Consider the following 26,001-nt stretch of genomic DNA (forward strand, 5'->3'; position numbering starts at 1 on the left):
CCCCTTGGATCTAATCCATATAGAGTCACGAAGGCATTAGTGAGTATGTGCTAGCTGCTGCAGCTCCACTTGGTTGAAATATTTTACGAAGATACAAATTTAAACTATTAGAGTTTCAGCATGCTTTCGGCTGTCTCCCAGCCCGCGTGGATCTCTACAGGCTCCTTGCTAGCTGCAGACGTGGCCCACAGTATATCAAACCCTACAGCTGGCATTTCCCTCTTCTCTTACCCCCTGCTCTGTGTAACCCAGAAAGATTTTGAAAGTCAAATATATATTTATTCCATTGAGGAAACTTTATCAACCAGCACCAAAGTTTATTGGCACTAGCTAGTGATATAATGGGTAGTTTAAACCCTGCTAACTGCGAATAATTTTTCAGCGGTGTTTATGATTGCAGTAGACTCTAACAGACCAGAAGTACAGATAACATAAATATTTCTACCAGAGATGATTGTACTGGAGCTATAAATAAAATTAGACTTAACTTGTAAATAAATTCAGTGTGTGCCAGCCAACATTTATAATTCTTTGTTGCTGCATGTAATACAGTAATTTATATGGAAAGTGCACAGGAACACAAGCAGCCAAATTTTGCTTTTCAGTTATGCAGGTGCAACTTCCCCTGACATCAAGGAGGAGAGCGGCTCCTGTGCAAATGAAAGTAGAATTTGACCTGTAGTCTCTCAGTGCTGGACTCTAATTAAAAGCCAGCGTCTGGTCCACATCAGATGCTTTTGACTGTGTTACTCAATTAGACATGAATGACACTAGACAGAGCACCAAATGCTACTAGTTATTGTAGGGGCTGATAGTGAGAATTGCCAGAGCTGACGGGCAGGTCCCTACGCAGTTACTATATTATGACTTTGCTGGTCTAGTACCAACACTTGCCAACACTGAAATTATCCTCTCGCAAAGGCCTGATGCTCTCACATGTGTGTAACTTTGCTTCTTGCTCACCTGCAGACAGGTTTCTCCCAAGTGCTTGATGCTCATCCTTCCCTCAGGAGCTCACTTCTGCTCCCAGTATGAGCCTCTTGTTCCAGAGTTGTTTTTTTCTGCAGACACAATAATTTAAGAGGCAAAATCTGCTTCCTATGCAAGGAAAGCTCTTAATTTGTCTTGTCAGTTATCTGCACTGGTGTTAGATGCACATCTTGCCATGAGGCACAGACAGAAGCTACCAGCAGCACTAAGCCCTCTGCACAGGGTGCTCCAGCGGTGATCCAAACTGAGCTCCCTTTCCATTTCATGCAGAAACTGCAGCCCACAGCATACCACTGTGAAAAGTTGGGGAATTCTGTACTTCAGCCCCCAAAGCACGCTGTGCTCAGGCTGCCTCCAGCTGCCTTTTTCTCCTGCCTTTGTTTGCGCAGCTTTTCCTACAACTCCCTCTTCTGCCAGCGCCGCGGAAGGGTTTGCTCGGTGTGGTTTGGCACTGCGGTGCAGGGAGGCTTTCCTGAGCGCGCTGTGCGAATGCCCTCTGTGATCTGCAGCATCACAAGCACGAAGGGAAAGCTGAAATCTGGGCACCACATTTCCCTCTCATTTTCTTACATTATCGTCAGCCTAAAGAAATTTGAGCAACTTTGGCTAACTCCAGGACAGACACTGATTTCATTTATTCTTTGGTGGAAGTCTAAAGTTATTACTTTGAATTTAACGGTCATGTAAGAGAAATAAGAACCCGGCCTTTGGGGCCACCACATGGGTGCTTTGGTCCCCCTTGCTCTCGTTGCGTGGTCCATGAGCATGGTTTTCAGGGTGGGACCTTTTGAGTGTGTTCAGGACAGCTTTGGTTTTCTCACGCTTGTATTAAGACAAAGAAATGGAGGTATGCAAAATACCTATCCATTTGAAGGTTAATGTTTGTGAAAGTACTTTTCCTTGGTAATTGAAGTAATGATTGAAAACTGCTCCAGGCACTGTGTTTATCTCTAAACTTGCTTGTAATCTCTTTTGTTGTACAATGGAACTTTCTATTTGTAAAACAGTTTTTTCTCACCCTGTTAGTTTTATGATTTTTACCTAACTGGGAATTACTAGCTCTATTCTGTTTAGAATTTAATCTCATTTGATTAGGTCTGTCTGATGCTTTTCACAATGGGGTCCTGCCTGGGGCCCCTGGACTGTGTTACAATACAAATAATAATAAATAATCGTCATTAGGTCCAGCTCCACAGAACAGTTCTGTGAATAGGGAGCGGCACAAACCAGTTTCAGGTACGTTAACTGATAAAATGTTCAGGTAGAGTAATGTAGCGCTTGGCTAGAGTCCCTCCTGTGTCTGGAGATAGTAACCCAACCTCTGTGTGTTTCTAAACCTTGGGATCCTTCCCTGCTCCTCCTCCAGAGGATGTAAAAGTGGCCCCCTCGGAGCCATGCCTACCTGGTGTGGGGCTGTTGGGTGGCTCCATGTAGTTCATCACTGGCTATATGCTCCTTTTGAGGCTAACAGGTTTCTTTCTCTTAATGTTCTGCTTTTCCTGACCTCCTGTGTTCTAGACTGATGTGGATATATTTTGCAATTAATCAGTCCCTGACTGTAACAGGGTTTTTTTCTTTAATACTTGTTCAAACAGAAATTCAGATAAAGGTGTCCCACTTGTATGTAACAGGAAATGCCTGCCTCCTTTTCAGATATCCCTGCAAATACTCCATGCTGATTTCCTCAGTGCTGAATTGAAATGTTAGGTCAAACAAATGTAAATGGACTCCAGTCCCCTTAAAGGATCCAATTCAGGCCTTTGTGGTACATTCAGGTCTACCCTCACCTTTCTCAGGAGAAGGGACTAATTCACCTGATCCTAATATGCTCCCCTAAAGCCGTCATCAATACATCCTCACCAAAGGCTTGTATCAGGTATGGTCAACAGTGCTAGAGGAGCTCAAAGCTCCTGACATGTGATGGACTTCTCCCATCGAACACAGCCAGGTCCTTCTGATGTCTAGTGTTTGGGGCTAGGGGTCATCTTTCTCACCTTTGAGACGTTGCAGGCATGAACCTCTGTGTATCTTCTCACTGCAAAGAGCCACTCTCACATTTAGCTCTTACTTCATCCTGCTTGGAAGAATATGGCATTAGAAACACTCTTGAAGTAGGCTCTCTAGATGCTTTTGCTTCCAGCCTACCTCCTTCATCTGAGTAATCAGCTATCTAGCTTATGATTAAGTCACTGGTGGCCACGTGCATGACTCCAAGTGCAGAGAACTGGATTTATGTGCTAGAGACTTTCAGTCAATAATCACTTTGGGGGAATGTATATCCTCAGGCACAAATTGCCTGAAGAAAGGGAGAATGGATAATATGTATGGATATATTTCTGTTTGTTAGGGGTGGCTTTGGGTCTGGAGATCTGGATTCAGACATGATCCTTTGTGAAGACTTTGTGCGAACTTTGAGTTGGAGACCACCCTGAAATGCTGATATGTGTGACAGGCTAGTGCGTCCCCTTGACATGAGATGCCATCGTGTGGCATTTCAGCTGCAGAAAAGCATGGTTTCATTGAATGTGTGGCGGCCCAGCATGCTTTTGAAAACAGCATGCCTCTGCCTCACTAGCAATCGCAGCCAGTGGAAAGCGGTTTGGGTTGTGTTCAGGAACCTCTGCCTCTCTGTCATTAGTGCTTGCTATCTAATTGCTCTTGGAAAGGAAGAGCGTGCTGAACTGCTAAGAAACATCCGAATGGAAGGAAGTCCTCTCCTCCCAGCCATGCACAGAAGCCCTCTTCGTCTCAAAATGACCCCAGGCCCCAGAGTTATGGCAGTAGCTTTGGCACGTCACACTCCTGTCCTCACCAGGCACATCCCCAGCATGCAGCCACGTGGACTCTTTCCTGCTGGCGTGCAAGGTTGTGTCAAAAGTGCAAATGCAGGTGTCCACCCTGGTCTTTTAATAGCAATTAACCTTTCCTCTTGGGTTTCCTTTGAAGCTTGCTCATGTTTTTTATTGTAAAATAGCAATGAAGAATTTTATGGAGGCTAATATCTAAGCTTCCACATTACCTAATCTCATCTGTTCCCTCATCGGGGCCTCAATTTTGTTTCATCCCATTTCTAGTGGGGATAATTACTGGACTTTAAAGAAGCCATCTTGAATTTCAGAACTGCAGTGCTATCTGTGTGAGTGACTTGCAGTTAACTGGGGAAAATGATGCTTACCAGCACAGTCCCTGGGTCTAATTCTAACCTCACAAAGACTTTTCTATCAGTCAGTACCCCATGGTTTTGCTGGAAGTACCTCTGATCCACGTGCGTGTAAATTTTAAGGGGAATAGTCCCACACCCTTTGAAAATGAAGACCAGATCTTGGTTCATGGACATTGATTTTAATATAGCTCCTTCTATCGTTAATTTCAGAAATATATATCTTAATGGTCTTCCCGTCTCTTGGTCAGTCGTAATTCAACTTTGTGTTTATTTTGAGGTTTTAAAATATATTTTTGTTAGAATGCATTGCTATTTCAGGCAGAATAATATTTCAGTAATCCGTTTTACCCACACTGTTAGGGCTTTGGGGCATATAGGCATATTACATTTTCCAGAGCTTTCAAAGTGAAAGCCCATGTTTAACGACGACATCGGGTGTGGCTGCTGGAAATCAAAGGAGGCACAATAGACCCAGCAAACGGACTTGTCTCCCTGCCAGGCTTCCAAAGGCTAATTTATCAGTTGCAGGTTTGACCCTATATGGCTAAAACCGAGTGTAGCCAGAATGACTGAGATAAGTATAACTGAGGCCTTTGAGTCTGCAAGAGAGAAATTAAACCAGACTGTCCCTGGGGGAGAAGAAACATCTGCAAAGCTGTGCTTGCTGAATGTTTAAGGCTCATCTTGTGCTAGCCTGTAGGCAGGTGCTGCTGGCAAGTAGGACTGAGGAAGGTGTCCCTTTGGGGAAAGGCACAGAGCAGGTCATTACTTTCTGTGACTTAAAGGATTGGGCTGAACTGCTTTGTTTGGACAGTCAAGTGTGGTTGTGAGGCACAGGGAGAGCCTTGGTTTTATGGGCCAGTGCTTGGTGGGATGGGGACAACAGCGGTGAGCATGTGAGATGGGCTTTTTAAGGAGTTTGAGTGTCAGGCACCCATCTGTCATGGAAAATCAGTAGGATTTAGATGCCTGAAGCTAAAAAAAAAAAACCCAGCCAAAACCCAACCCTTCCAGTGAGCCATGTGCTTATCATCATGCAGATCACTTTCCTTATGTGATTTCTCTTCCTGCACCCCATGTGTATACATGGGTTAGGGTTTGGGGTTTTTTCTGTTTCAAAACCATCTGAACTCTTTTAGGCAGGACTGCAATCTAAACAGTTGGGAAAGACATCTAAATGGGAGTGAGCCTGCCCTGGATGGACATGGCATCACTGCTGGCCTGTGAAGGCAGGGAGTGTGTCGGAGTTTGGGGGATGCTCAGGAGATGTGGGCCAACCTCTCACCCATCCTACAATGCTGGGGCAGAGCCATGTTTGGGGTCAGCCGTAATACCATGGTATAACAGAGATGGCTGCTAACATGGTCGTTTCAGTGCAGGATGAAATGAGTGGTGACATCCAGGTGGAGCTGTGTCCCTACCTTTTTCATGTCTTCTTTCCTGTTCCTTGGAGTCCAAGTCGAGTTTTACTGCAGGTCAGCCCTGGGCAGGAGAGTATGGACACAGGCTCGTAGGTGCTAGTCACAGAGCAAGCTCTCTGTCACGAGCCTTTGAACATCTTTGCCAAACTTGGCACTGCTAAGCTATGACAGGCAGGATTTCTGAAGCACGAGTGATGGAAAATCCCTGTGTGTGTCCTTCTTGGCTAAATGGTAGAGTCAGTCAAGATTTTCTACTTCTCAGAGTGCCAGGTATTAGAAAAGTGACAAACTAATCAATATGGGGTTCAATCGTTAAAGTGCAGGGAGAGTCTGCCAAACCAGAGGCCGAGGGAATGGGTAGCTGAACTTTCTTGTGACATGTATGAGGTCATAGCCAGTGCCACATAAAAGAAAGAAAAACAGTTCATGGCTGTGAATAAATTGCTCACAGATGAAGAATCCAGTTTGCCAGTCATGTGATGGGAGCAATCTATTCAAATGATTTGTTATGTCCCAGTGTTTGTCTTAGGCAGTACCAGAAGCATGAAAGTACAGATATAAAACTGTGAGATAATATATAACAAAGATGTGAGACATAATGGGCTATGACCAGTTTCCAGTGGAAAAGGCATACGGTGCTAATCTACCATGGATAGTTTCTTAAATGAGCAAGAAATTGAAAGAACATTTTAAAGTTTCCTGTTTCTTCACTGAAACAGAGTCATTCTGAACGCCAAGCCCAGCGTAACACTTTAATTTCTGGGCCAACCATATTATGCAAATATCTTCATGCTCAGATCTTAAATAATCTCTCGACTTCATTCCTTGGAGAATAGTATTTTCACCTCCTGTTTCATTAGAATTAAGTGACATGAGTTCTAATGTGTAGGAAAAGTACGGTAACACTAATAAATGAATGTAAATAATTAAGAAGTTTTTTACTTAGCTTGTCTTTTTGCTCCTTTTGCATGTATTATTGGGTTGAGTGCTGTATTCCTGGTGCAGCTAAAGTCACTCACAGTTTTTTGACTAAAAGGAATTTAAAATCAGCCTTACATTTTGAGCTGTCAAAAATAGTGAGGTTTTCTTTTTTCTTTTTGTTTGCTGGCTAAGCCCCAGAGATGAAGTTTTTTTTTAATGTGTTTTGGATCTGCCCCAGGTTTTTTTGCAACTGTAAGAGGAGAATGTTCATGTTCTCTATAAGGTGCTGTTTGGATCCTGAACTTATTTTAGACCATTGCGTTTCTTGGAGGTCAATGGTAAGACACTGATTTACATCAGCTGAAGTCCTTGCCAAGAGTTGTGTGGTAGGCTGGATCCTTTCCTCCAAAGACTAATTGGAGGCCATCAAACTTAATTTTGGCTACTTTAGGTTCAATCTGTCTCTCTGAAACACCAGGAAAGCTTTCTTGCTTTTCACTTCACTTAGGTTTCAGTTGTAACGTATAATGCTGGCTTTCAATTGTAATTTCAAAGAGTATGCAATGCAAAGCGCTATATCCGGACCAGATTGGACAATAGGGTGTGCCTTGCATATACATCTGTATGTAATTCTCTCGCTTGTGTTCAATGATGTAAACCACTTTTGATGTCAGGATTATTGAGAAACACTGTGTACCCCTAGGCCTACAATAGGGAAAAGGCTCAGCTCCTTCCAGGGTGAGGCTCTGCTGTAGGACTAGTGATTGATGAAGGTGCCGCCCGCCTACCAAACTGTCCTCTCCGTTTCATGTGTGGGCTGAAAGGGTTTCATATGCAAAATCTGTCAGGATATCTCAAATCCTACTGTTTGGCTTTATTTTCCAGGTGATGAATGTCTGTATGAAACCTTTCCTGAACTTCCTTTGGAGGAAGCTCCAGAAACTGATGGAGAGGCTGCAAACATCCAGTGTCCAACATCTGCCCACATTCAAGAGCTGTCTTCTCCAGCAACCTCCAGCGAAGCTTTTACGCCGAAGGAGAGCTCTCCTTACAAGGCTCCGATATACATTCCTGATGACATTCCTATTCCTTCAGAGTTTGAGCTTCGAGAATCCAACATTCCTGGAGCAGGATTAGGGATATGGACCAAAAGGAAGATTGAAGCAGGGGAAAAGTTTGGTCCTTTTGTAGGAGAGCAGCGGCCACACCTTAAAGATCCCAGTTATGGTTGGGAGGTAAGACACTTTACATTCTTTCGGTCTGTTAAACTCTCTTGCGTGTCTATAAACACAGAAATATTTGCAGAATTTGAGTCCTATCCTGCAGCAGCCAGGAGATATTTGTGTGCATGAAGAATGCTTTGTGGCCTTTCAGGGCTTTCTGGATGGAAACAAGTATAAATTAAAAAAGAAAAAAAGCAGGAATTATTGTTGCTCTTCATGCATGAAATCTGTCTGGGTGAATATTGGCAGGTGATGCCCCTTTTGAGAAGGAAAGGAAGAAGTTGCATTGTTGGAACGTTTCTGTAGCATTTTTAATTTGTTCTTGTGCAGTCCTGCGGTATGTCTGTGAGTGAGGGATTTGTAAATGACACTGGACTATCTATTTGAAAAGAAACTGGATACTACTTCCAGGCTTGTGCACTGCCACTTTCTGTTGACAATGGTTAGAATAGCCCTAAAAACCTAGCATTGCATGATGAAAATTGCTACTGCAGAACCTTTTGCCACTCAGGGACTTCGAAAGCTGGGGGTTTGACCCTGGTTCCATTTATCTTAATGGGAATTTTGCTATTTATTCAGTGAAAGTATGTTTGGATGCTAGTGTCAAACCTAGCACACATGGGGATGATGTGGCTCATGTTACTTCTGCAGATGCTCTGAGAAATGTTGCTTTTCTTGAAGGAGCTCAAGGCCTCCTTTGAGTACAGCAGTTGTCTCTTGCTTTCCCTGCCTTTGAGGGCAATGTGTTTTCCTCACTGCGGTGTCACCATGGAGCTGGCTGAATTGCAGGTCCATGGTTAGGTCAGGGCTTTAGACCTCAAATGGTGCACGTTGCCAGCTGTGTTATGGTGTAACAAATGTTCTTGCATGGTTTTATTCATAGTTCTAACAATGTGCTGTAGAAACAGAGTGTAATCTCAGCTTTCCATCTGTACGTTTCCTTTCATTTCTGATAAGGGGAGAAGTGCAGAGTTTGCATGGCTCTCCAGGGGCACAGCTGACCTCTGGAGAGTTGGGAGGTTCATTTTCCCAGTAAAAATGGAGTTTCACTGTGGAGCAGAGCCTTGCAGATATGGTGGAAAATGGAGGTTTGATTTGCTCTTAACTGTCCATAAATACTCGGTGAGTTCATTCCAAACTTTCCATCCAGTTGTTTAAACTCTGGTGAGACCTGTGATAATAGGACAGAATAGTGTCAGGAGAAATTATAGACTTGGCAGCACTCTATCGAGTTAACAGACCCTGATGCAATATAATTGCTGGTGAGAAATCTTTTTTACTAGAAAAAGGCACCAGGAAGCCATAAAATCTGGCTTCCCCATCACAGTTAAGATCAGATATTGATAGCAAAAATTGGACCAAAACTGCTGAGACATGGCTGTACTTGCAGGTTTGACACATACAAAATTAGGATATTTTTAGGGTATTCCTCAGGTGGCATAGTCTAGGATAGCCCCATCAATATCAAGGGAAACCTGTACTGATTTTACACTTAGATGTTGATGATATACTACAATATTAGAGACTAATTTTTCTGCTTAAAATATTTAAGATTTTGGGGGTCTACAAAATCCAGACAAGAATGCATTTTGATAGTGCTGGAAGCCCAGCTGGCAGACTGAATCCCTTTCAAGCTGCAGGGCTTGTGCCATTTGAACAGCGTAATGTATTTGGGACAGCTGGGGAGAAACTATTGAAAAGTGCTGGAACAAAATCACACAAAATCAACAGTCAAATCCCTCTGCAATTTGGCCACTCATCTAGAAGTACTCTGCAGTGCTCAAGGGAGCTTGAAACAGAATATTTTTCCAACAAGTGGGTTAAGTACGTTTATTGTAATTGAAGGGAGAGAAAGAAATGCTGGTTAACAGAGTTTACATAATGAGTAAAATGGCATGTAATGAAGGTTAAGGCTGAAGGACTGATGTGGGGGACCTGGTAGTGCTGGAGAAAACCTTACTAGTGCCATTCCAGCCCAGATGGTCATCATCATACTGCTCTGGAAACCACTGCTACCTTGGACTTATGCCTTGGGATAAAAAAAGGGAGAAAGAAGCTGTTACTGGTGTGTGGGCTTGGGCAGTGTTGAAGGAAGCGTGGGATGGTGAGGGAAAGGTATCATTCATTGAGCTTTAAGTATGGTCTTGTGAAGATGAGCTTTTCTGGTGTCAGTTTTTCTGCCTGAATGGGCACTTTTGTGAAATGGGGCGTTTCTCCTGCCAGGTGGCAGTAAGTCAGTTAACAAATGGGGAATTCAGTCTGCTGTTACTGTTATCAAGGTGAAATTTCATTATTTCATTTTAATTAGAGGATGGAAGGATGGAGCCAAAGCTTCTGTATGGTACTGACTGTGGACTTAAATGACTTTGTAGTATGAGAGGTTTCAAAATATTTTTTTCCATAATGATGCTTGCATGCTGAGTGAATTGCAGATGCAGCTGCTGTCAAGATATTCTTCTATGTTTGATTATGTGTAATTCCTACAATAGTTCATGGTGCTATAGAAGTCAGCTGTGTCTGGTGGCTCCAAAAGGCAAGATCCCTCAACCTGGTCCCACGGACCAGGGAAAGCATTTTGCTGTGACCTGACTTGTTTCTTCATCTTGTGCACTGCTCAGAGAAATACATAGTGGGGTTGCAACACTGCTAACGATTGTGTGCTTATTTAATTCTCTTGCAGCTACAGTGAGGATGACTAAGTGATTGGAAAATCAATCTTTCCATTTTATCTGCATTTTTCTGAGTTTAACGTGAAACACTGAACATAGAATGGTGTTTATCTTTCGGAGATGATGAAGGAAGAATCTCTATTCAAGAAAATAGTTAGCATAAACGTATCCAAATATTTTTGGAAGGGAAGTTGAGCATCTTCCTTAGCTGTATACTAATGCTGCATATATTACTGGTTTTGCTATGAAAGATTTGCTCTTTTTTTTGCAATTATTTAGAATTGCTAGAGTCTTAAACTAGAAAATTTCAAACCAAAACTTTACCTGCACATTGCAGGGAAGATTTTATAGCTACACACAGGTTTGGACTGTAACTTTTTGGAAAGGACATTTTTATAATAAATTATACTAAATTCCCTTGCAAAAGATTGTTGTAGTTCTGGGTATTTCCAGCTGTCGGATGCTGCTTCTTCCAGTTTTTGTGACAGATGTCCATCTGAGTTGATATTAGGATTAGCCTGTAGTGGTTGGGAGAGAGGTGGAAGCTGGAGGAATTGTTGCTGTTAAATTTTGCAGCCAGGCATCTGATGATTTAAAAAAAACAAAAAAACTGCAGAAGATTTAAGAATTTCATTGGGCCTGTTCCTATGTTCCTGTATAGCAAGACCTCCCTATGGCATCGATGCAGAGTTTTGTCAGAGCAAGTTCAAGAAAACAATGTCTATTGTGTCCATTTATATACTTGAGTCATAAAACACACTCTAGGACAAAGAGAATTTGTTGTGATATAGTTGTGCTTGGGTCATGATTAGAGTGCTGTAGAGCAGTTCAAATGAAAAGCCATAAATTTGAATTTTATCTCATTTTGTGGGTCTAGAGCTGAGCATTATCTAATCAGGTATTGGTTAGCTAAAGTACAAATCGAACAGGGGGTCACCGGACAAGGGGAAAGGTCGAGCTTTTTTGCAGTTTGTCACTAAGGTTTTAGTATTTGCTAGCAGCCCGAATATCCGAGGGGGTCGGGAGGCTGTTGCTCAGTGGTTGTTTGAAAAGGGAAAATTGACTGCTGCTTAATCAACAAAGAAAACAAGCTTTTAAGGGACGGCAGTAATTTTTTAAACAAAAGCAAAGGGAACGCAAATTTAGTGATTTCATCATAGTTCATGCCCTGCTATGAAAAACAACTGGGGAGAGTATTTCAAAGAAAGCCTTTGAATAGGTCACCAAAGCACATGCACCTATCTTCGACCGACATCTTCCGGAGTATGTTGAATATTCAAATCTAGGTCCCTTACTGCTATAGCAAACTCAGTCTCGTTCATCAGTGCTGTTTCTTCACAGCTTTTTTTATCCTAAACTTTTATTTCTTTACCGGGTAGGTGAAAACAGGAGCAATAACCTCTAATAAATCAAACTTGTCAGAGAAGTAAAAAATATTTTAGAGCTTTATAAAGCAGCATATAATCTGTTTATAGAGCAGAGTATATTTTCCTGTCATGCCAGTGAGGCTGAAAAACATCTCCGATTTGGTAGAATATGCTTGAGTTGATGCTATTACCTCTAAATGGAAATTAGAAGGGTTTTTGCCTATTTGTTTACCTCTCCAACATTTTTGATGTGCATCTTTGGGGAAAGCTGTACAGCCTAAACCTAAAAATGGTTTTGGAGTAAAGGTATCTCACTGGTCTATAGGGACTGCAATAATTGTAACATTAAGTTTAGAGTAGAGTTGAAATCTAATGTATATGCTCCCCAAACCAGCTTGTAGCACCTAAAATGATAGCTCAGTTTTCTTAATGGTCTCAGCATCCAGAAACTTCCACTTTAATCAACAGGAGTTACTGGCTGATTCCTCTCCATGTGTCAGGTTATCACGTATTTTGGGTCCTCCTTTGGCAAATCTTTGTCAGAATGCTGAAAGTAGTGTCTGTCTCTTTTAATTATTTTTAAATTTTTTTGTAATAAAAACAGAGCAAAGTGGCATCTTCTAAATAATTGCACATGGGGATGCACACATCTTAAAACTTGTGTTAAGTTATTCTTAATAAACGACAACAGTGCTGAGGGAAGTACTCCCTTGTAGTCAGTGAAATCACACTGGGAGAGAGCAGTAGATTGTCTTTTTCAAAAAAGGAAAAATAAAAGGAACAGAGACTTAATCACTTCAGAATATTTTTTTTTCTTTGGGATATGGAGTTTGTTCTAGTGTTAAAGAAAAAAAACCCAAACCCTTAATTTTCTGCTGTTGTCTGACACTTTCACGCTGCACTGATTTACAGACCAAATCTTGACCTTTTCTTGAATCATCTTTAAGAGCATTTACATGCAAAGCAACTCCAAACTCAACCAGGTGGTTAGAAAGTGGGGAAGTATAATGCAGATTCCTTGCCTACATTTTCTCCTTGCTTATGGATTTCAGCAGTTTAGGCACTCCAGGAACCTTTGCAAAATTATTATTGCAGCAAAAGCAGGAATATGAATGTGAGTTGTTCTGTTATTTGAAATTAAAAAGGAGTAATTTGTTATAGTGGGGAGTGGGGATGCTTTTTGATCAATACAAGGCCAACCTAGTTTTGCAGATGGAGTATTCTCCCCTGGGTCAACAGACCATTTCTGGCAGCTGCAGGTGGGGGTGACATCCTTACCTTTTCTTCAATACATGGGTGATGTTTTATCCTATTTGGAGCTCAGCTTTGCAAGGCATAGAGCGCTCTGGCTGAGATCCAATAAAGCACTTAGGCATGGGCTTATCATCAACAGGATTACCCAGGTGTTTGAGTTAAGCATGTGCTTAACTGCTGTGTTAAGCTCTCTGTTAGGGACATAGCGTTCAGTGCCACATAGGATGGAGTTCATACGGTATATCTTGCCTGGGGTGAGTATGCATGAGGGTGCTTAACACAGGCCCTCGAAAGTTGTGGACAAAAAAAGACATTACTTACAGTGCTGTGAATGCTCCCAGTCTGAATTCTTCTGTTGTTTGCATCCGTGTCTTGTGGCAAGTCAGATGCTACTGCAGCAACAGGAGTCCTGTAACAAGGTGGACGGATGCTTCATGAGCAAAGTCTTGCTCTAAGATGAGATGTCAGTTGTATACCCCAGCCAGCTACCTGGCTGTTAACACCGGCTTTCTCCCTGCCAAGAGGACAGACAGTTTATAATTACAAATGAGCAAACATCAGGTCCTCGAATAACAAGATATAAGCAGGTAGACTAGTTCTCAGTTTGAATTAAATATATTGAGAGCAAAGGGGAGCTGTTGGTCCTTTGGGTTGTTTCATGTGGATGGAAAAGGGTTAGGACATGGGGACAACATAGGCTAGTCTGCTGTTGTTTTTCTCTACTGGTCTGTACTTCCACTCTTCAATTCTAATTCTCTGATTAACATGATTAAGCAGACTCTCTCATCGTGAGGTCAGTGGGATGTGATGCCCTGGTTTTTTGCACAAAGACCAGAAACTTTCCCTGCTCAGGCAATGCTGCTGCTCACTGGAAAGGGAGCAGGGACAAGATCTGCAAAGTTCCCTCTTTGACTCTATGATGGAGCTATTATCAGAAAAAGTTCAAAACCATATTGCACAAGGTAGCTGAGAGGCTAAGGCGGTTGCCAGAAGGGAGGTGCTGCTTGCCTTTGTCCTGAACAGGCTCTGGCACTGGGTCTGCTGCTCATAGGGCTGATAAGTTGCTGAGCCAACCCAAAGTCAACATGGCAGCAGCATCAGGAAGAAGTTTTTAGCCAGTGCAGGAGGCTGAGTGGGTGTTGGTGTGACATGGCTGTGAAATCTCATATAAAAAAGGCGGAGCAGAACCTCTGTCTCAATTAAACCTGAAATGGTTTGTGTAGAAATTACTATTTCTCCAGCCATAGTGGATGTTCCACCATGTTCTTGACCTTGGGGGAGGAAATCGCCCATTTCATGGCATGGTCTAAAGCCACAGAAACCTCTCTGTAGGTTTGTGTATGTATTCGCCATAAAGCCACTGAGGTTTTAAATTTAATCAGGAGGAGCATTAACTCCCAAGGGAAGCGGAGTGAAACCATAATGGTCAAGTGGACTTAAAAGTAGGAGGGAGAGAAGGAAGTTTTGTTACCTTTTTCAGGGCAGAACTGGGGGGATGTTTCAGGAATTTACATTCCTCTTCAAAATAAGGTGGTTATTAATTACTTAAACATGACCTGGGTGGATTTTATTTGAGTTCAGTAGCACTTTGTCCAAGTAGGTAAGAGCGCTAAATAAACTGAGAGAAAAACTGATGTCGGAGTAGATCTGAAAGATTATCAAAATATGAAGAAAAATCATTGTGAGATATGCCAGATGTCCCTTTAAAAGACAAAAACTGTAAATTGAATTTAGCTATTAAGAAAAACAACATCAGAAAGAAATATAAAAAAGACAGAACTGAAGAGAATTATAATTGTATCTAAGAGAACTGACAAACAAACATAATTCTTCCCATTAAATAAATATGTTATAAAAAATTTATTATGAAATGCCACATTATGCAAGCCAGGATTCAAAGATGAGTTCTTTGCATTAAGTACAGTAGATGCCATTAAGGAAAACAGTCAATATGTCACTAAGCCACGGCCTGTAAAATTAAATTGATTTGGTAAATGTAAGTAAGATAGATCTGTTTGCTTTCATCATCAATTTTGAGTGGGTGAACAGGTGATGTCACCAACCTGGGAGCGATAAAGATGCAGGACCATCTGGAAAGCTTTGTGATGGATGGGCAACTGCTTTTGGATAGTGACAGTGCTGTGGTACTTTGTCACTTGGGATGCAGTACTTAATAACTTTTCAATACCATCATAATAAATTTCACTGCCTTATTAATATAGAAATGGTGAGTTATTACTGTGATGGCTATTGTAAATAACAAGAGATGCAGCTGTCAAAAGCTGATTGTTTGGGCATGTTTCTTTAAGCAACACAGTTGACTTGGGATAATCAACGTATGTCTATACCAGCAGAGTTTATTGCTCTTGTCAAAAGAAAAAGCTGCATTATTCAAAAATTATATGAAGTCCATAATAAACAAGTTTAATATATTATCAGACTTTTCCTATAAGTTTCCTAACACAGAATAATAAATCACTTTTAATAATGCCTTTCCGTGTACAATAATATCCTTATGCTGTAATAATGTCCTTTCCTAACTATTCACCAAACAGAGAACTTCTGCAAAACAGAAAGGCATCTCTCGCTCGTCAGAACACTTACAAAATTAAATCTCCCTATTTCATTAAAGGGCTACTTTTGATATAAAGCTGATGGGCTCTAGCTGTGTCTTTCTTTTTTTTATTTTAATTGAACAGATGTAGTTAAAAGTAATCTATGACAAAGAAATACAGACAAAATTATAACCATGTGTCCCTAAATACTGGCAGGAAAGAGCATCTGTGGGTGTTTTATGAAAGCCCAGGACTGCTCCATGACATTGCTGCTAATGTCATCGGTCTGAGGACTGGAGAGAAACAAAATGCATAGATAGTTGTTAGTAGAAGATGAATTACCAGATCAATCATTTAGCACCATTCAGAGTATTATACCATTGTTCCCTGGGAAGATAATTAAATCAATGATGTCTTTCTTCTTTGTGTAAAGAGGCACAAAGTTGTAAAGAATATCCAAAGCTGCTCAAACATATTATTTCTGGATTATTTTTTTTTTTAAACCCTACTGACTTGCCTTTCAGGCTCTAGCTTTGTCCCTCTTTTCAATTAAATGTCTCTCCACCATTTCTATGACTGCTGAAAAGAGAGCCAGCAGTCTATTAACAGGCAATAAAGTTCAGGAAGCCTAAGACTAGTTTCTTGGGTCAGAGGTGAAAATTGCATACTAAATGAAACAAAGGTGTGTCTTGATGGCTCAACAAGCAGTGGAGAGACGAGCATGCATGTGGGCAGGAGGAGACGGTCATCATTAAACAGAAGCAAATGAAGACAGGAGTTAGTGTACAGCAAAATGCTTATTAAACCAAATGAACACATGCACTTCAGAGGATATAGCACTGAGGTTTGGCATTTAAACCACTGCATGATTTAACAGCACCATTGAAATCTGGACATTTGGTCTAATAAAGACATCACTATACTTTAAAAACCAAACAAAACACCAATGCTTGCTTGCTAGAGCCTGCACATTGAGATATGTTTGTCAGAATGGTACAAAAATATACTTATTTAGAAGTATAGAAAAAAATAATTAGCTAATAGGATATTTCCACCCCAGAGAGTATTAATATGGCGTTTTATTGATGTGACAGCCCTCCTGTTTCCTGCCTGAACGGTAGGTGGCACACGCAGGAGTGAGGACATAAATTGTTGTAATCCAGCCCAATTTTATGCGATCGTGTTAACTCTGGCACATACAATAAGCATTAATTTGGAAAAAAATACAAATGTTAAGCAGATCTTCCTTTTAAAGTACAGTCCTAGCATTTAGTGTGGAAAGATGTAAAAGATCCCACAAAAGGCATAACATTTCATCAGGTGAAGTCTACGGCGTAAAGGGGCTCTTGTGTATAGTGGGTTTCCCAAAGTGTTCTTAGTCTTAACTTGATGAAGTGTATTGGCAACTTGCACAAAATGGGCTTGGGTTTAGTGAGTTTTTACATGCTGTGTTGGAGACCCGGTGTGTATCTGTTCAGGATTTGCGAGAGTAATTTTCAATGCCCTCCTATCTTCTTGAAATGGCCTCAAGTGGTAAATTGGTTTTCAAAAAGTGTAGCTATAACTATATGTGTATTTTTTTCAAAATTAAATCTGAATATTCATGTTTGCTGAGATTTGCAGTCACGGTATTTCTGTTGCAGCAGCAGATATTTCAAAACCATGGCAGTAATGTTGATTTTGTGCAAAAATGTAAATCTCTCTGGGATGGGAAAATGGAAGTCTGGGTATAGGAAAGCTTCAGTGTTACTGAATTTACAGAAAATATTCTTTAAAGCCAAACTTTAAGCAGTCATCTAGTGATAACCTCTGCATAAGCCAAAATTTTCCTGTGAACATGGAAAAAATAATTTTTCTTCCTTGTGTTAACGATTTGGAATACCTACATGGGTAGGCACCCAAATGGGGAGTTAACAAGGAGAAACCAGTTTTCTGTCTTCCTTTAATGCTAAAACCAGAAATGACCCTACCGAAACCTCTGTGCCTGCAGAAGAAGATGGTGCTGATGCCCAGTACAGAAAGGGCAAGCTGCCCTGTGCTGCAGTGCCTTGCTGTGCCCTTGGAAATATGCTTTCTCTTTTGCACAGAGGATATTTTACAATTTCTTCCCAATTAAGACTATGAGAAAGAGACCTTTTTTCTTACTTGTTTGAAGGTCTGTGGTCTCAAAGCGCATTTCCCTTGACCAGCTGACCGCAGGCAGTGTACTTCTCTTTTCTTCCTTCATCACCCTTTTCCTTCTCCTCCCATAGCCAGTGCTACTGTTCTCCATGTCATCCCAAAACCTTGTCGCCTGCTGGGATCCTTGTTCAACCTCATGGAAAACACTGTAATTTCCTTTTGTCTGGCCTCTTTGGCATCCTCTGCCAGTCCTGTCCATCTCTGCATCTCATCTTCCTCACTATATTTTTCAGCGGGTCACTGCTATGATGTTCATCTTGACCATGTATGCAGTCTGCTAACCAGGCTATGATTGCCTTTTAGTGCCTGCATATATTTTAATTTTCTGCTACATCCTTTTTTGTCTCTGCTCTCCTCTTGTCAACGTGTCCCTCAGTCCACCCAGGGTTGGTGCTTCACCATTCTTGGGGACATAGTCTGCCCATACCTTCTGCCTCTTTCCTCTGCTTGAAACATCATCACTGTTACTCTTGGCAAAGCAGCTCAACTCCTTCCAGTACAGGACTCCACTATTTCAGTGCCAAAGTTAATTTTCTTAAATCATCTCCCAAATTTGATGGCTAGCTGTGTTGTGAAAAAGGAAACATCTCAGCTCCTGTCCTCAAAGTCCATTCCCTCCCACCAATGCAAGCGAAGCTGAATAAAATATATGTTTTAGGCAGAAATAGTGTTGCCCTGTTTTCACACTAGTTTAATTATTTGAAAATTACAACTTTAACAGAAGCTGCTGTGTGTATAAAGAAACAGTCATGATAGGGATTCAGCTTGGTAAGTGTGACTTGTTTGGCATTTGCATTCAAATACTTTTGTGCTTCTGGAGAATTTTTAAGACTTGACTATCTGCTCCCACCACCCTGACAACAATGCACAAGTAGATGATGAAAATTCTGGTTTTCAGCCCCAGCATTCCTGAATAAAATTTAGCTGATTGCAACAATATCATTTTGGGTGTGATTTTTAGTGGGTTTGAGTTTCAATGAGTTTAGAATAGGTGCTTGAGCGGCTTTTGTCCCCATGCTAATGCCCTCGCAGCAGTGGGAGTCAGGAGGAGTGAAATGATGACCTGAAATAGCAGACGGCTCCAAACAGAGCTGGATTAATGTGAAATGGGGCCCTTGTCCCATCTAGCCAGGAAGCCTTCAGCCAGCCCGGGGGCACCCGTGCTGTACCTTGTCCGGGATCCCCTGCCAGCCCTCCCCATCAAACCCACTGCCACCGAGCCCCTAGTCCTTCTGCAGCAAAGAAATTCCCTAACGTGGATCTCCAGCAGCCCTAACAGGTCTCTGATTAAAATCCAATTTGCCCGATCCTGATGAGCTTTGTAAACTTTTTTTTTTATATGACAGATGCACTTGTGTTTGGAAAACTCGGCAGTAGCGTTCCCCCTCCTGTGATATTGCCAGGCTTGCTATGTAATGTTGAAGAAGAAAAAAGCCTTAGTGTTGGGAATTATAAATAATTTGATGCAACAGGTTTAAGTTACCATTTTTGTGGTGAAAAGAAAAGCTTAGCATGATCCAGATTTTCCTTGGTTTCCTCCCATTCTGCTGAGAAGCAGAGGTATTCACATTTCTTTGTCTAACAGTTTTATAATGTCTTAAGAGATTAACAGTGAGCATGAATGAGGGGCTGAGGATTAGACGACAAAAAGCCTGGGCCGTCCACTACCTTGTTTGCACATTTTACATTTTTCAGCATTGCCGAGCGAGTATAGAAACTAAGGAAAGATAATAAGGACCAGAGTCCCAAAAGTGTTTAGTGATTCAAAAAAATTCAGATGCCATGTCAGAACTGACAGAATGATGGAGCATTATGTGGCAGGACCCACTTTTTTGTCTTAGGGTAAGCTCTCGCCCTGAGTGAATGCAGATGTTATCGCAGGATCCCAGACAGACAGTCAGTGAAATGTGACAAGCTGTCAGCAAAGTTACACTACGTTGAGTTTGCTAAAATATCCCAAAGCTTTATACATGGTGCTTTTTTTTTTTTTTATATAGAAAACTCTTAGCTCAATCAATTGGGGGGGGGGGGGTGTGGGGAGAAAAAAGAAATGATTACAGTAACCTTTCTGGTCGGGAATCCTTTGAATGGTTCAGACATGGCTGTAAAAGTTTTTTTTAAGAGTAGGGGAAAATTATCATCTGAAATATTTGGAAGGTTACATTGGCATTGGTAAAATTTCTGAAAGCAAAGCGCATGCATGGTAAGGCTGTTAACCACATGTCATACTGTGTCAGTCACCCCCCGAATGATTTGGGTATTTACCCCTGTGAAATGCTTAGTCAAATCAGTAATAGCAGCCAGCAGAAGTGAATCCTACCAGTACTCAGCTTGGCTTTCTCTTTAGCGGGATATCAGCTTCAAAATAGGGGGTTTATAAGCAATTGTAATTCCTCTACTGTTTATTTTATTTTTAACGTCAGAAATAGATGCAAATGCGCTGGTAAAATTGCAAACTGAATGGCAAAAAGGGTGTAAAGTGAACTGGTTAAAACATGTTCAGAAAATAAAAATATGTCAGGACAAATTGATGCAAATGAGCTGAATTCAGATGCTCTGAAGTCATAGCGAGATCCAGAAAATGGCTTTTGTTTTGAATTTTGGGTCTGCAAGAGATATTTGATTTGTAAATATTGTAACAAGATATAAGCTTTTTAAATTTTGAGTAGAAAAATAAGGGGCCCATTCTGCATAATCTTAAATATTTGACTCTCAGGGAATCTGCAGTGATGTTATTTATGTGCCAACACACTCCCAGGACTGTGCTCAGTATTTTCTTGTTTTAATACTTTATTACTTAGAAAATATAAATATATTCTGGGAAACTCAAATATTTTTACACATGCAACTGATTTTCACTTTTGAATTAGGACTGCATCAGATTGAAGCTTTTACATAATTAGAGGACAGGGAGCCTAAAATACTGATGTTTTCAATTTATTTCACAGATTTATTTTAAAGCTATATTTCCTTATACAGACAAGTAGATTTTGATTTGAAAATGCCAAAGTAAATTGCATATCTGTTTTGCAAGTAATTATATATATCATTCACAGGAACCCCCTTAATAGTCTGTATTCTTGTCTTATTACTGTTAGTTGAAGCCTAAATTTAATGAGAAGGCTGTTTATAGTGGCACAAACTAATATATTTTGCTAGAATAGGAGTTGCAGTACGTTCATTCTCTTTGAAGCAGAGCAGAATAATGCATGTGATTTATAATCAATTTAAGTCTCTTTTTGAATAAGATGATCTTGCATTATTTGTTTCCATAAACTGAAAATATTAATTTACTTCTAGAAGCAGGGGAGAAAAGGAAACATACCCGGCCACAATTTAGTGCAATTTGTGTTATAACAAAACGTATTACCAGACAACGCAACACCCTTCCCTGATTTGGAAAAATGGGATGCAAAGACGCTTAGGAGATAACATCTTGCTCAGTGATTTTTACAAAAACCCCCGAAGTAAACAATCCAGCTAAATTATGCATATGGAGGAAATGATTGAGAATATGTTTAGCTGGTAATCGCACTCATGCTGAAGTTTTAAATTTCATCTGTCTGCTCAGATCTATTGTGATCCATTAAGTGGCTTCCTTTTTTTCCGACAAATTGAATGCTGCAACTGCAAGGAGCTCTTTTGTTCTTTTAATTCAGTCAGCATGGAAATGATTTTCTCATTTCAGGCCCTTTTCTGTCCTCTTTTCATTGTGTCAATAAAATAGAGTTGTGCAGAGCTGCTCTAATCAGCTTAGAGTGCTAATTCATTGCACTGGGATGCTATCTGGGTCTGGCTACAGGTGGGCACTATAAGGGGTCAGTCTCCAGGGGAGTCTGATTGTGTCTCTCTTGGGTCTTGTTTGCAGAATAACTGAAATCTCAAACCCCAGCTTAAGAAAGGAAGGGAAAATGCACAAACACAGGCGTACAGGAGCACGCGTGGTCTCTAGATGCACCAATCAGTCTCAAAGTTGTTTCTGTTTTGACACTGCTTCGGGAAGGGAATGCTTTAGCTCAGTGGCAAAAGATTAGTAAGAAACTTAGCAGTTTGTCCTTAAAATTTAAATAAGAATTTGGTCATTTTGAGATACAGGTGTGCAAGAGGGAAGTGGATGACATGGTGTTGGTGAGGTGTTTCGAGGAGAATGGCCTTTAAATTTTTGAGGCATTCCAAAGACTAACGAAAAACAAGAAAATGCATTATTTGGATAAGAAATCCTCTCTGCATGTGCCAGTGGTGGTCATTAGCAAGCCTTTCACCTGGGTATGTTGAGTGTGAGGGAGTCTGCCCAGCCTTAAGAAGCCCAGGAAATCCTCAGACAGGCGAGGCAGGGAGCTGCTCCAGTCCCACCCCAGTGGCTAAACCCCATGGCAGCGTTCCTCCTGGTGTGGAGGGGCTATACTAAAGCTGAGAGGTGATGCTTTCCGCTGGAGATCTTGGGTCTTATCCTCGGTTATCTCAGACGTGCTCGAGAAACATCAAGGGGAATGGAAACCTTGTGTTTGTCTTCTGCCCCAGTATCATGCAGTTTGGCCTCAGAACTGTCCTTGACATCAGACAAGCAGACTGCAGGCTTTGCTGTTTTGGTTTGGTTTTAATTTTAATAGATGAACTAACGTTTGCCACAAACCACAAGAAAACTGAGGAAAAGACATACTGATGGGGAGAGGGGTAGGGGACTCCCAGTCTCCTGCCACCTTGTCCCAGGGTGTGGAAGCATCTGTGCTTGGGTGCATCCTTGCCTCTGCCAGTTCTGCATCTCCTGGGACAGCCCTGGCACCTCTTCCATCAGGGACTGAGCAGCAAGAGCCCAAACAGATGTGACAGACTCTGACAAATTGCCTCCTGACCTAACACCAGGCACCTCAGTGCTATTACAGCACCCACAAGTCTGCTCCCAGCACTTGCTACGCAAGCCAAAAGAGATGGGCATAGATGAAGTAATAATTATGAGGCTCCTACCAAAAATTTCTCAGCACCTTAAAGATGGCAAAGTAGTCCTGGCACACCTCCTTGCTGGGGAGGAAGGGCATGGCTTGTTGTAGAGCAGCCAGTGTCTCTGTGGAAAGAAAAATGCAGTGTGAGTGGTAAAGAAAATTGAGCAAATAATAAATTTCCTTAACAACATAGCAAAACATAAAAGAAACTTTATTTGGACAGCATTTTGTTTTTAAATTAACATGAAGGTTTTCCCACAGAATACATTTCCCATGCCCACAATTGCTTATGCAAAAATTCGGCACTTTTTGGAATTACTTTTAAAATTTCAGTCCTGAAAAAAAAATATTTGGTCCCTCCCAGCCTCTTTTACGCTTGCGTAACTGAGGTTGCTTACATGTAGGAAAAGCAGAGAGGGCATGGCTATGGCATGTGGCCCTGGGGCACCTCCTCTCCTGAAGCACGGGGGGTTTGGGGAACATGGATGTGACAAAGTTTCCTAAAAGTTGGTGCGTTTTCCATAGAGAAGCCAGTGCTGGCTCCGGAAAGGATTTCAAGGCAACATGGACCCTGCAGGGCGTCAAAGCCTCATCCTGAGCTACTTCTGCAGCTGCAGTCCTCCTTCACTCCAAAGTGAACCTGATTGAATTTGGGCAAGACTGTTCCCCATCGGTGGATTTTCTACAGGAGAGATAAGCTTGTCAGTCTATTGTGGTTTTGTGGCGGAGCCGCCACCATGAAAATTAATTAACATACCTGAAGACACCCCTGAGCAGGAAATCGTAGTGCTGCTCTGTGATTCAGGGGTGAATAGGATCTCTCTATTATCAAAAACTCCATCAGGGAAGAGGAAATTAAGTTCCTAATTAGACAGTGTCCAAAGGAAGAAGTGAGGCATTGAAGAGATGAAGAAAATTGAGAGGTAGCTGATGCACGTATCAGGCTAATGATAGAAAAGGAAATGGTAGAGCTTGAAAGGTCACTGACCTTATTAGGCTAGGAGAAAAGTAGTAGATCTTCAAAAGCTTTCACCTATGATAGGTTGACAATGTGTGAAGTTCTCTGGATGGTCAGAGAGGAAAGACAGCCCAGAAAGAGCATGGGAACAAATTAGGTAGATTACAGTGAACTACATAAATGCAGCATGAAAAGAGTATTTAGTAAAGAGGATTTCAGAGTAGGAAATAGCCAGAAATGTTTCATTATTTGATGAGATCTCTTTTCAGTATGAGTACAGGTTTTTCTTTCCTACTCAGTAATTTTATTTTTACTATCAAACTCAATAATGATCCCTCACTAGGTATATAATTTCCCTAATCAAGTATTTGTTTTCTGCTAAGCTGAAATATTTCAGTGGTAGCCAATTCTGAATATTAATTTCAGTGAGATGAAGATAGCACTGCTAATAATAGCTTCAACGTTAGTTTTTTGAGTATAAGAAGCTTTGTGTCACTTAGTGTGAAAGCATTGCAATTCCCGTAGTGGCAAGAGACTTTTACCTTGGAATACCAAACCTGGCCAGCTGCAAGACTTTTAAAGGCTGTTATAGGCTATTTTCTCAGTAGGTAAAAACTCCCTGACTCTTCAAATAAAATATTATAAGAAGTCTAGAACAAGTCAAATGAAATACCCCTAAAGCCTGCCTCCTTCCAGCCTCTCTTCCTGCAGCAGTTTTGTGCCGTACATAGGTGATTTCTCAGAGCCAGCAAGGCCTGATTAAAATCCTCCCTGCTGGTTCATGTACAAGCATGGGTTTGAGTTTAGAGGTAGAGTTGTTTCTCTGTCTTTCTGGTAAATGTTCAAGTTTTCTTATTCTGACTGTTGGTAGGAAAAGGGGAGAAGGAATGCAAAGAAGAAAGAAGAGGAAATTAAAAATACAGCATTGCGTATTTTTCATGCAACAGGACCAGTCCATTTATAATATAGCATAACAGCAGTTTTTCAAGCAAAATAAATGAGGACAAATTATCTGCTGATTAAAAAAAAAAAAAAATGGAGTGAGCACCATGGCTTTCCTTTAACATAAGCAGAGTATGATCTGCTCCAACAATACTGTTATAAACCCACTGTAAAGACAGACTGTGAAAGAGTATAATTTTTTTTTCTTTTGCTATGAGAAAGTTTAATGGCTTTTTTATAATGCTATGAATAGTAAGGCTGATTTTAAATAAATACTGATGTATTCTAAAATTAAAAACCCTTTGTGAAGAAACATTATCATGTGGCGTTTCACAAATAAGGCAAAACATGCTCCCTGAATCTACCTAGAAGAGGTAACGCTTTCCCATCATTGGAAAGAAAACAAACACAGTACACTTCATATGTTTTTCTAGTGCTTGCGATCCCGTCCTGAAGCAGAACCATGTTGTAGGGCTCCAACCTGGAGGGCAGAAGGGCTGCTGATCCCTGCCGGCAGAAGAGCAGCGCATACCCCCATCCCTAGGAGGGCTCTGCAGAAAGGCATTACGGGTGCTAAAGTTCCCAGAGATGGAGAAGGGCTGCCGTCCCTGATTAGATGTGGTTTGTAATAGTATCGTCCTGTTTTCACTCGCCATGGTAGAACATTTCTACTAGGCTAACAAGGCATAGGGTAATGAGAAACATGCCAAGTTTAAGGGGAAAGAGGAGTCGAACCTACGTACAGGAAACAAATGTGATCAATTACCCCAAGTGTAGAGCTCACAGATACCTTATCTTAAGGCTCCTTAAAAGAACAACTTGATTGGTTCCAAATGCGTCTAAGAAGCTAGTGATAGAAATGCATTAATAAGAGAGACATGTGAAATTTTATTACCTCCAAAAATTTTCATTATTACTTCTAAAGATATGGGAGAATCAACACAACTAACACATGATCATAGCAATAAATCTACAACTACCTATGTGTGTGCAGGCTGTACGTGTAGAAGCAGAGTTTTAGCATTATATGATTACAGTCATCTAAACAATATTTCAAAAAGCCACCAGAAGTTATTGCAATATAAAAATCCTTCATTGGGGTTTTTTGTTAGCATTGGACTTGTTTCTTTTCTTAAAAATGGTAATTATTCTCCTTGTAGGTCCACACAGTCTGTAGATGCCTACTGAACTTAGGTTGACACTGGAAATGGAGATTGTTAGCTGAAATTTCTGACAAACGGTGCGTTTTCTGAAGATATATTAGGAGTGGAGAAAAGTGTGTAATGGCAAGCTCGTACTAAGCTATGGCTTTGACCTAAAGTTACGTGACTCTCTGTTAGGTTTTTAACATAAATCTGGTGTCTTTAGGACAAGAATATATTTTTTTTCTCGTGAAATTGCTACTATCTGTGGGAAC

At 41.1% G+C, this 26,001-nt stretch overlaps 1 protein-coding gene across 7 annotated transcripts in view; it reads left to right on the forward strand.

Annotated features, from left to right (window-relative positions):
• Nucleotides 1-26,001, forward strand: part of MECOM (MDS1 and EVI1 complex locus) — a 341,358-nt gene that overhangs the window by 144,617 nt on the left and 170,740 nt on the right. For all 7 annotated transcript variants that reach the window (XM_075761596.1, XM_075761608.1, XM_075761600.1 and 4 more), the window contains exon 2: nt 7,381-7,730. In XM_075761596.1, coding sequence (XP_075617711.1) covers nt 7,381-7,730 — 350 coding nt within the window. The remainder of the gene's footprint in view (nt 1-7,380; nt 7,731-26,001) is intronic.

The sequence above is a fragment of the Balearica regulorum genome, chromosome 9 (genome assembly GCF_011004875.1).
Source record: "Balearica regulorum gibbericeps isolate bBalReg1 chromosome 9, bBalReg1.pri, whole genome shotgun sequence".
In the NCBI taxonomy this organism is placed as follows: Eukaryota; Metazoa; Chordata; class Aves; order Gruiformes; family Gruidae; genus Balearica; species Balearica regulorum.